The sequence below is a fragment of the Protopterus annectens genome, chromosome 7.part0 (assembly GCF_019279795.1).
Source record: "Protopterus annectens isolate FY-2018-M chromosome 7.part0, PAN1.0, whole genome shotgun sequence".
Lineage (NCBI taxonomy): Eukaryota > Metazoa > Chordata > Ceratodontiformes > Protopteridae > Protopterus > Protopterus annectens.
The window spans coordinates 411,785,284-411,798,084 of record NC_056739.1 but is presented as its reverse complement, the minus strand read 5'-3'; the positions used below and the strand labels follow the sequence as shown (position 1 = coordinate 411,798,084).

General features: G+C 38.9%; 1 protein-coding gene across 1 annotated transcript in view; it reads left to right on the top strand.

The window, feature by feature from the left end:
• Positions 1–12,801, top strand: part of CLDN15 (claudin 15) — a 338,195-nt gene that overhangs the window by 303,169 nt on the left and 22,225 nt on the right. The window contains exon 4 of the mRNA XM_044076077.1: positions 2,048–2,158. Within this exon, the coding sequence (XP_043932012.1) occupies positions 2,048–2,158 (111 nt within the window). The remainder of the gene's footprint in view (positions 1–2,047; positions 2,159–12,801) is intronic.

The window sequence follows — 12,801 nt, the reverse complement described above, 5'->3', positions numbered from 1 at the left end:
AAGCTAAGAGTCTGAGAGAGATGTTTGCTAAAAAAAAATAAACTCCATCAGAATATGAATGCGTGCAAAACAATAAATAAATAAACACAACAAAAAAGAAAATCATGCTATTTAAAACAATACCATGTCCCATGCTGTGCTGTGAACTCATCAGCTATTTCAACACACAGACTTTTAACATTTTGGGTATGTGGCACTGTTTGGTACATGGTCCAGCATTAATTCTAACATACATATATGGCTCTACTTCTAAATTTTAAACTTTAAAAACATTGAATTTTTTATGGTCGAGACCATAACATCAAAGTTTTGAAACTTTGAACCATTTAAATGGAAATCGCCGTACAGCTAGGGATGGTATATTTACTGTTTTCTTCTCTGTAGTGTGATCTTGGAGTTGGTATATTTAATTTGCAGGGGGTGTGGTGGTACGGGGGGGGGGGGCTTGCCCTCCCAGAAAAATGTAAAAAAAAAAAGATTTTCTTGTTTTTATTTTTTTTATTTAAATTTTGAAGTTTCAAAACTTCAATCTTATGATCTCGACCATAAGAAATTTAATGTTTTGAAAGTTTGAAATTTAAAAGTATATATATATATATATATATATATATATATATATATATATATGGTTCTGTTATATACTAATCTAATGTGAAATTGAAAACACTGACAAAAAGGGTGAACATGCACAATACCGAAAATGAAAAATATTGAATGAAGTAATATTGAGAAAGGAAAAGTATTTCCTCTCCCAATATTAACACTAAAACTCTCCACAACCCTAGCCTCAAATTCATCTAAATAATGGTAGTGCTATGGGAAAGTGTTTATGAAGGTAATGTGTAGGGTTAGTTAGGGTTGAGGGAACCACCTTAGTAATGGGTGCTCACCCTAGTACTTCCCTTGCCCTCTCTACTGTATATTTGGGTCCACTTCTAAATTTCAAGATCCCAAAGCCATAATGTCGAGATTGTGGAATCTCAGAATTGTAAAATAAAAAAAATATATATGACAACATTTAAAAACATGTTTTTGCAGGGGGGCAAGCCCTCCTGCACCCACCACATCCCCTGCAACCTAAATATACTAATTCCGAGATCCCTGTACAATGAAGAGAATGGTAATTTAGATTGCTATACAGTGCAGAATGGGAATATTACCTTTCTCTTCACTGTAGTGCGATCTCGCAGTTAGTATATTTAATTTGCAGAGGGTGTGGGGCATGCAGGGGGGCTTGCCCCCCTGCAAAAACATGTTTTTAAATGTTGTCATCTTTTTCCTTGTTTTATTTTACAATTTCGAGATTCCATAATCTCGACATTATGGCTTCAGGATATTGAAAGTCGAGATTGTGGGATCTCGAGATTTCGTACTGGACCCATATATATATATATATATATATATATATATATATATATATATATATATACATAGACATATATTTATAAACCCATATAGTCTAAACTCACTCCAAACCTTGAATACCTGAATGGTGGATTTTTCCCAAGGTAAGTAAACATTTTCCCGAATTTAAACAGAACACACACCATAGGAAATAAAACCTACCTGCATCCCCCTCATCTCCCCTAACTATATATACAAACTCTGGAATTGCTCTACAGAGGAGAAAAGGGCATGCTGGGCACTGTGACCCTTTGCACTACTGTATCACTCCCCCTTCCTCCTGTAAGGATCAGTGCACCGGTGGATCTGTTGACTTCCCTTCACACAAAATGGTTGAACTCCTCATTCTCAACTGCCTTCATGCCTTCTCCACTGTGTAGCTGGTAAGGTGGCTATAGTCAGTACTTTCTCTGTTCATGATGGAATCAGTTTCACAACATTATTTGGACAGCTTTTTTTTCTTCCTTGAAAGCCTTCTGTCAGCTGAGTGTCACAAGTCAAGTGACTGCTGCTTTTGAAATGTAGTGTGTTAATGTGGGCAGCATGTCTCATGTGTACATTTTATTCTGCTTTAGCGTTTTGGGGTATAATATCTGCACAAGGAAGTTTGACATACTAAATTATTTCTTTTTTATGCCAACAGATATGAGATTGGTCCAGCACTGTACATGGGTTGGGCTGGAAGCATGCTCGCTATTATTGGAGGTATCTGTTTATGCTGTTCCTGCAGAACTGGTGAAGTAAAACTCCAGAGGTAATTATTGAACCAAATGAAATGTAACCTTATGGCATCAGTCTTTATACAGGATTGCAGTTTATGAAGGAGACTCTAGACGAAATGAAAACTATTTTTGTTCCTGTTCTCATTTCCATATAAGGAGCTAAATCCTTCTCTGTCCCTGTAGGCAGGCTCTTCTCCCTTCAGGGAGTGTGCAACCTATTCTTTCTTTGTCATCTAAGACTTACCACCTCTCTTAGGGTCTGGAGACAGGAGCAGAGGTGATATGATTTCAAGACCATATAATTGAATCTGATGAAATCGAAATTCAGAATGTTGAACCAACTTCTCCTCTGGAAGCCAGCAACATGGAAGTACTGTTGTGTAAGATGTTATCATAACAGCCGACATCCTACCTTTCACTGTTGCAGTATCCAATACATGTGGGATCTCCTGCCAAGGATAGCTCAAAATCTGGCCAGTATACCAAAGCCTTTACATCCTCCTAATATTGTACATCAGGTGTATGCTCCCTGTGCAGGTGCAGGGCATAAAGCTGACATATGCAAGCTCAATACTCAGAAAAGAAGTGCTCCAGGAGAACTGGAGCTTTCTCAGGATTAAGAATAATATGCATCCAGGGGGAAAGAAGAAGGAGAAGAGAAATAGGGCAAGAAAGGCAAAGTCCCCATGGCCAGCAGTGTGTTCCCAACGGAAACAAAAACAGAAAAGGGAGCTGGAGGGAGGGACTGAATACTGCAACAGTATAATAAGAGCTTACACAACTGTACTATGTCCTTCCTTATCACTGTTACAATATTCATTACGTGTGGGGGATTACCAACGCTACTGTAATGGATAGGAAGCGGAAGGCACAGAGAGAAGCATCCAGAAAGAAGGAATCTTTTGAAAGGTGTTGAGAAAGGAGACCCCTTTTTTCTGGGAGGCAGAAACATCCTGGAGTAAAACCCTGCTGGTTTCCTGATCCAGTAGATCCTGCAGGACCATAAAAAGGTGAGAAAGTCCGTCTGGAGGAGGTTGAGGAAGACGTGGAGGGGGGTATTTCCATACCATAAAATTACCCTGACGGTTAATGGAAAGCACCAAAGTGTGTGATGTAATCTGTTGCCAGACAGGGAAAGCCTGACAGACAGGGGAACCTGGTTGTGGGGAGTGGGAGAAAATGTTTCAGATAGAGGCAGATTTTCCAGAAAAAAGGGACTTTTGAGTCTTAGAACCTGGATGGGTTTATCAGAAAACATGTGCTTCAGAAATCCTTTCCTCTTAGAAGGCTGACAAGGTTGCCAATGAACAAAGATAGATTTAGAAGTACAGTTTCTCTGAAATTTGGGGATAGGAGAAACAAGAATTTGTCTAAGGCCCTGAATAGCTTTATCTTTGTCTTGTAGCATCTTAAAAAGGTCAGCCAAAGGAGCATCTAGGAGCTTGGCCTTAATATCATCAGGTAAGGTCTGGAAACAAAGCCAAGAGTGTCTGTTCATAACTGAAGCTGAAGCAGCTCTAGAAGATGCATCAGATACATCATAGCTACATTTGATAGAGCGGTGGGCTACCTTCAAAGTGGAACTCAATGAAGAAAAGGCAGCAGTCTTGCTTTTAGAGTCTGGAAGGTCTGACAAGAACCCCCCCGTTGAGTCAAAAGGGCCAGATCATACCTGGTCATTTTGGTGTGATAATTTATAGACAAGAAGGCCAGAGTAGAAGTAGTATAAACTTTTTTCCCTGGCCTTTCCATAGCCCAACTGCTTTTATCAGAAGGGGGATGTTTGGAAGAGGATATAAGCTTGTCAGAAGAAACAGACTACAGCAGGATCTGAAGGAGGACACCTGTAAAGGTACTTAAAGGCCTCAGGCACCCTATAAAAGGAGTCAGGCTTCTTGGGGGCCAGTGATTGGGAATCAGGAGCCAAAGGATGAGCTGCAAATGTATTTAACAAATCATCCAAAACAGAGGGAAGAGCAGAAGGTTTAGGAGATTTCATTTGTAACAGCTCATAATACTTCTTTCGAATATCAGAGACCTGGGAGCAATCACATTTAAAATGCTCCATCATGTGAACCTTAGTGTCCCCAAAGGACAACTCTTCAAAGGGAGAATCAGGACTCAAGGATTCTTCTTCTTCAGCCCCATAATCTAAGGGGTGAAGTAATTTGCTAGGAATAGGCCAAAGATTTATCTCCCGTACCCAACTCCTCATCCGAGGAAGCAGATTCCCTAGTTCTTTTGGCTGGAGCAGAAGACCAAGGAGAAGCAGGAACAGATGATCCCTGAAGGTGCTTCAAGGCCATCAAAGCATTGAATAAACCCTGGTTAAAGTCCTGCCATTCTTTCAGATGATCTTTTGCAATTGGAGGTATACATTTATTTTTCTGCTTGTTTTTTAATGGGACATAGCTTTGAACAATCTAGGTGCCTCAGAGCTATGCCTAGACTCTAGAGGGGTACCAGGGAACTCATCTCAAATAAGGATTTGGAGAATCTCCCTGGGGCTTCAGAAGTAATCAGCTGTGGTTCCCTCCTCAATGTCCATAGAGGACGTTTGCATAGTGTCAGTGGATGTGGGGTCTTCATCCACCTTGAGAGAGAGAGACGACTGGTGGAAGCTGGACAGCAGCAGATTCAGACCAAGATTTTTTAGTCTTTTTTTATTTTTGAGATATTGAGATATGGTTGTACCTGAGGTGAGTGGATTTATACATGATACATTGGGTTAAAAGCTTGAGTCTTTGGTTTTCAAATGTAGATAGACAAAGAAGAAAGACGGCTGTGAAGAGTTTTCAGAGCAAAGGCCTGACAAATGGTAAACTGTGTATGGTTGTGTGGTGCACCTAAGCAGAACAAACATTTGTCATGATGATGTTTATGGGGAATCTGCCTCCCACACTGACATTTTCCCTTTCTGGATAACATTAACTCAATGTAAATAAACAGAAAAAGTAAAGGGACACATGTCGGTAAATGGCTCAGTGGAAAACATCTCATAAAAAGGCATTCAGACTGACATTTAACCATGGTATTCAGACTGGCTGCAGAGATGTTTTGAGTACTGAGTGTGTGTGTATCATCTTTATGTCCTAAACCTATGCTGGGAGCATATGCCTGCCATATGATACTGGGAGGATAGTTTCTATACTGTCCGGACATTTGGCTATCCTTACCAGGAGATCCCACATGTAATTAATAATGCAGCAGTGATAAGAAAGGGCATTAATGGTGCTTTTACAGGGGGAGAAAGACCATGTACCCCCCTCCCCCACACTCCCTGCATGTTATATATACAACCCAGAAATCCCTGGGGAAAGGGAAAAAAACAGACTCCAAAAATACTGGTTTCTGGAGGACAAGCTGATTCAATATTCCATGATTCGATCATGTCTATTTTGATCATGTGGTCTTGTGATCATATAACATAGACCCATGTTGTCACACATCTCGTTCTTGTAAATAGATATAGACCTACATAAAGATGTACGTTTTTCATGCACGTGGTACTACATGAAGTGATAAAGAGTAAAAATGAAAAAGTCTCAAAGGCAAGTTACAATAAACTGAAAATATTTCACATCATGTTCCATACCTTGGGCCAGTGTACATAAATAAAAGACTAAAGCAAACTTCCAATTCTGTGATAGTATGTTTGGAAAAGCAGTATGTTGCAGTTTATCAAATAAGCTGGTAAAGAATCAAAACCACCATGAAGGGACAAACAATACTGAATACAACAAACTGGCCACAGCAGATTCAAAAAAGAAATTTAATAAAACTTTATAAACTCTAGTACCTCCACTAAAAAGGCCTTCATGGAGTAAAGGAACACAAAACAAAAGAGCATTATATGCATTACAAGTTAAAACACATGATCGATTTAACAATTAAACAAATTAAATTAAAAACCTCCAGTTACAGTCTGTATTTAAGCCCGAGGGCATTAAAGTACCATACTTCAAAACAAAAATAGATTCTTTATATGAAAGTTTGTTTGATCCCCACATTTTCTTCATATTGAAATAATACTTTTTCCAAAACAGTAGCTTGTAAACCTGCCGGATCATTATGATGATGTCATTTAAAATGCAGTGCAATAGCACTTTCATATCTAAGCTTTTTAATGTCCCTGACATGCTCATGTAGCCTTAACTTAAAGGTTCTTTTGCTCTCCCCCACATAGAAAAGATTACACGGGCATTTTCAGGTATAAATAATGCCCTCTGTATTACAATAATATCTCTTAATATGTTTAAATACTACCCCATTAATCTTTTGGAAAGAGTTTATAATAAACCAGCAGTTAGAACAACTACCACAGGGAAAAGTGCCAAAAGAGGAAGGGTTCCTCTGAACAGGTTTAACTGGTATCTAAAAGTTACTATGTACTAACATATCCTTTACACTTCTACCACGCTTATTTTTAATAAGGGGAAATCTACTTAAAACTGTAGAAAAATATTTTAATTGTAATAAAAAAACCCTAGTAATAGCTAACTAGGGAAATCAGTGTTCACTAAACATACTATATGAAGTTGCAAAATGTATTTTCTTCTGATTCACAACATTGTCCAAAAAAGACTAAATTACTAACAAAAACATTAGCTTGATTCCAATAATCCCTATTACCAAAGTATTACTCTCCCATACCTCTACTGAGCGATCTTTCAACTATAGTTTTATCATAACCCCTGGACAAAAACATATTAATAGTACTTTGGACTTCCCTAGAGAAATCCAAATGATTGCATAATCTATATAACTTCAAAAATTCTCCATATGGCAAAGCAGACAATAAATGGGGGGATAGCAACTGCCACCATCAAACTTTCTATGCACCAAAGTTCTGATTTCACCAATAATACAACCTTTTAAGTTATCATCCAAATGCACAATGTTATCCCCACATTGGACACCATCATAAATCAAACCAAATCTATTGTTTTGTAAATATTCCACAAAATTAGACACCTGGTCAAAACCACCCTGAAAAATAAAAATCAAATCATCTACATATCTAAAATAAATCATCTATATATCTAAAATAATGTATCACGTATTTATTAAACTCATGTTTGTACAGATGTTCAGTTTCAAATAAACCCATTGCTAAATTAACATGCATGAGGGCGAAAGGTGCCCCCATTGCTGTACCCTGTAACTGGTGGTATATAACGTTGCCACACACATAAAAATTATTAACCAAACAAAACTGTATTAACTCAATAATATAATTAGACATGGGACTATCTCCCAAAACGTAATAAAGATCCTCCATATCAAAAGTATGTTTGATATTAACGTACAGGCTTTTCTCATCCACTGATATCCAAAACATATCTGTTGTTCACTTTAAATTACATAATTTAGACAAAACATCAGAAGTATGCCTAATATAAGATGGAAGCTTAATAACAAAGGAAATAGATACTCATGAAGTAATAATCCAACATTATGCAAAAAGTATTTACTAACTGATACAATTAGGCATCCAGGGGATTAGAACAATTCTTATAAATCTTTAGCAAGCAATAAAAGGTAGCCATACTACATCCTTCGCTATTACATTTTTTCCATATATCTTCCTTAGAAAAATAACCTAATCTATATCCTTTATTTAATAAGTCATTATAGTTTACTAAAGCTTCTGTATACATTTCCATACTGTTTCATAAACACTCCTATCATTAAGATGTTTAAGATACATCTGCAAATATTGTGCATAGTGCATAATTACAGTTTTGTTCCCCTTATCAACAGGTTTAAATACTAACTGATTCTGTTTAAGTAATTCCTGTAGAACATTCCATTCAGCTTTAGTTAGGTTATATTGTACAGCATTTCTCTTTTTCATAAACTCCTTGTAAGCTATCCCTACTGCATAATTAAACATTGCCAAAAAATGTTGAATCTTCATTATTAAATGGTGGCCTAAATGAACTTCTATGCTTAATATTAGCAGTATCAAGCAAACAATATGCATTAACCCCAAATTCATTCCCCATCTCAGATATACATGAATAAAAATGGTCCTCTACATTCTCAAAACTGAAGGTTTTTAATTTAATTAATTGTTTAATTGAGCATGTGTTTTTAACTTGCAATATTTATATAATTGTCTTTTGTTTGGTATTCTTTTACTTCATAAAGGATTTTTTAGCTGAGGTGCTAGACCTTATTAAGGTGGTAAAGAACATCTGTGCAAACAAGATCCATACCATGACTAGGCTGACACAGGTAATGCAAAAGACATACAGCCCACCAAGCCATCATTGATGATTTAGTGTGTAGCAAAGGTGTCTACTGAAAGCACACTACAGGAAGGGATGTCACTACACTCCTGTGCAAGCACTGCTATCCTTCCCATCATTACGAACATAGCATTTTATACATGCATAACACAAGCCAGACATCCACAAATAAATGTATGCATGGCTGTGCATAAATACATGATATGTATGCATATATAATAGATATATTCAGAAGTATAAAATGAATTGCCTTAGTAAACAGTGATTGCAGAACAGGCAACTGAAAAAAAAAAAAACTACTACTCACATATAAAACAGCAAACTAACAAACAAGCCCCAAACACACTGTTACCTCATAATAGAGCCACATATTTCTGTATATAAACACAGGCACACATCTTTCTCTCTCTCATCCTGTATATACTCACAAAGACATAGCTCCATCTCATCTTCTCTCTACTCTTCTGCATGCATCCCCACTTCTCTCTAATGTTAACAAGACTGTCATGTACAAACACTCAATCTGTTATAACCACATTGCCAGGTTTGCCACTGGCCTGCCTTTTAGGACACATCACTGCATCAATCTAATCCAGCTTGAATGGCTTGAACTGCCCAGTCTAATACTATATAACCAATTGGTTATGGCCCATAAAATCATATATAACCCTAACAATACCCTTGCACTTAAAGATCTTGTCACCCTCTATAATAATCCTAGACTGCTTCACTCCTCCCACAGACTCCTTATTCAGATATGTAAAACTAGTAACTCAGCCGGTGACTCACTCTTCGTAAACTCTGTAGGTAGATCGTGGAACTCTCTACCAGCTGATATTACCTTACTCTCTTCACTTGGTCAGTTCAAAACTAGACTCACATACCACCTGGGACAAACTGGCTATGTCACTGTATCAAGCCTGGTTAACCTGTCTCTGGAATGTGTAAATCTGCCAGGTAGACTACTATGTAATTTTATCTGATTCTCTCACTGAATAACACTACCTGACGATTTGTTATAATGTTTGCTCTTCTGATCAACGGAAAATATTATATATGTAATTTGTATTGTCTGCCCATCTAATCTCTGTAAATAATATATTTATTTGTAATATGTGACATGTTATGATGGTTTGTTATTTCATGGATCTTTTCTCCCCAGGCCTCCGCTGAAAATGGACATGCATCCAGTCAGACTATCCCGGTCAACAAATGTAAAATAAAATAAATAAATGAATAAATAATAAAATAGACATGCATGTATATGTTTGTGTGACTGCAAAAAGCAGTGCTTTACATCCCTTTGGTATGCATACACTTCTGAACCATGCAACCTTTTTGTTCTGTACTGCACTTGTAAAATGGGGCATATATATTTTTTACAGTTTGAATTTTACATTTAGTAGTTTGGCAATTACGTTTTTGTATTGTACTTTAACATAAAATATTTCTTCCAGCCATTTAACTATCTGAAAGCTGTCCAGGGTTATAACTTTTTATCTGAGGAAAAATTGGTTCTGAAATTTTCATGGCAATCATTTAAGAGACTGTTCTACCAAACATTTATATGCTACTGCACAGTCAATTTTATGAGTATGTACTAACACTACAACTATGCTTCAGTTGCGTTCCAGCAGGTGAATGATTCCTGGTGAGGAGACCAACATATCAGTAGCACAGTGCTTTATAAATAGGTTCATAGGTTCATAAGTGGGTACTAGGCTATCAGCCTGAAGGCATTTTAAGCCCAGCCAGAATGTGTTGGCTTTCGCCACCCCTTAGATTAGTTCCCTGTGCCTCTGTCCAGCAGAGCCACTGAAGTGATCCCCGAGGTAAACTTTCTGTTTCCCATCCACTCATCAAGATTTCTTTTGAAGAGTGTTAGTGAGAAGCTCTGCCTAATGTAGATTGGGATCTTGTTCCAAAGCATGGGAAGTCTCTGGGACAGGAATCTATCCCTCCTGCACATCCTATTTATTGTTATGGTGAGGTTTAGATCCCTAGAGCGTGTGGCTCGAGGGGATAAGGTTTTCTTTAGGTGGAGCATGTCCATCAATTCTGGATTGGACATGGCCTTGTATGTCAGGCAGAAATCACCTCTGAGTAGGCGGTATGCAACCGAGTACAACTGTAGTTTCTTCAGTCGAGCTACATAGGGCATCTGTTTGAGGCCATTGATCCTCTTGGTGAGGTACTTCTGTGATCTTTCCAGCTGTTGCTGGTGTCTTGTAAGGTACATCCCAAATGGGGCATTGTACTCTAAGATGGGTCTGATGAGTGATGAGTAGAGGGGCACAATGACCTCTTTTGATCTGGATGCGAATCCTTTTGTGATTAGGTGGGCCACGTAGAAGGATTTTTTAACCACTTTGGCAATGTGATTATCAAAGGTGAGATTACTATCTACTTGTAGATATACCAGATCCCTTATTATGTGTTCCGTATTTAGGGAATTACCACCTATGTGGTAGTTTGTGGGTACTTTGTTTTTTCCAAAGGGGATGACTATGCACTTTTTGGCATTTAGCTTGAGGCCATGATTTTGACACCAGCTATCTGTCTCAGTGAGACCCTTTTGGAGGATGTCTGTGTCAGCCAGAGAGTCAATTATAGCCCCTAATTTGCAGACATCTGTGAACTTGGTCAGCCATAGTCCTCCTGTGCTTGCGTGTACCTCTGAGAAGTATATGCCGAACAGGAGGGGTCCTAGGACTGAGCCCTGGGGAATGCCACTTGTAACTGGTTTAGAGTCAGACCTAGCTCCCGCAACTTTCACATAGTGAGTTCTGTCCATGAGCCAGTTGGCAACCCATCTTGTGATGTAAGGATTTATGTTCAGGCTGGTGAGATTGTCTATAATACCAGAATGGGGAATGGTGTCAAAGGCCTTAGCGAGGTCTAGGTAGGCTGTGTGTACCACCTTTCCCTCATCTATAGCCTTGGTAACTGTCTCAAAGAAGTTCACCAGGTTTAGGAGGCATGATCTGCCCTTAACAAAGCCAAACTGGGTAGGGTCCAGTGTTTGGAGGCTCCCAATGTCTCTGTTAATGAGTTCCATGATGATGCGCTTCATAGCCTTGCAGACCAAGCTAGTCAGGCTTATAGGGCGATAGTTCCTGGGGTCTGTTGTGGCTCCACCTTTGTGGAGCGGAATAACCATTGCTGTGTGCCACTCTATGGGTATGTATCCTGTGGAGAGGCTGAGTTTGAACAGTGTGTTTAGGTGAGGGGTTAGTTCGTCTTTGAGCTCATGTAGAACGCAGCCTGGGACACTGTCCAGTCCCATTGATGCTGTGTTTTTGGCTTTGGAGAGGACTGTTTTAACCTGAGTGTCTGTGATTTCAGGGACTCTACATTCTTCTGGTATGGTTATGGGCCCTTTTGGGGTGAGACGGGGGTGAAGTTTGCACTGAATCTGTCTGCCAGGATGTTGGTGATATCGGCCAGTTTAGTGTATTTTGTGCCATTCTGCACTAACTCTGAGCAGATCTGAGCATTGCCACTTAGCTAAAGAATGCCTTGTGGTTATCTTTGGAGTCCTTGGCAATTTTTCTTTCAAAGCTCGCCTTGGATGATTTTATGAGGGATCATAGTTTCTTGCTGATACTGATCAGGGATGTCTTCCCTTCTTGGGATTTTACTCTTTTCTGTACTAGTTTCCTCCTTCTATTGTATAGCTTGTTTATGGCAGGAGTCCACCAGACTGGTTTCCTTTACTTGGAAGAGTGAGTCTTGGTTTTGCTTGGGATGGCATGATCCAAGCATTCTTGTAGCTGCCCGTAGAATGCATTAGTAAAGTATTTTGCAGCTTGGACAGCATTATCCTTCAGCATGGGGGCTTTGAAAGTTTTCACCTCGGTCTTAAATAACGTGAAGTTTGCTTTTGAAAAGTTTTTCATGGTGGTTTCCTTTTCCGGGTGTGGGGGCGGAATATGGATATCTAAAGTGATTTGTTTATGGTCAGATATAACCAGCGAGGGGTTGACCTCTGGTGTGAAACACCGGTTGCCCATGTTGGTGATGACCAGGTCCAATATGTTGTCACCTCTGGTGGGAATGTTGACCAGTTGAACCAGGGCGTTCGAGTTTATAAATTCTAGGAAAAGTTGGGCAAGGGAGTTAGTACTTGAGTAGTTCTCCCAGTTAATGTTTGGGTAATTGAAATCACCCTATATTAGGGTGTTTGGTATGACCTTTATGTTTCCCAGTGTTTTCAGAAATGTGGAATGGGGGTCCTGGGGCATGGTGGGTGATCTGTTGCAAGCTACAATTTGAATTGCAGTTTTACCCATTGTTAGTTGCATGTGGATGATCTCTGAAGCATCGTGCTGTGCCACTAACCTGGAGGTGTGGGTATCATTGATGAATATGGATACGCCCTTGCCTTTTGTATTTTGGTTTGCATTCTGTGGCCGAAATGT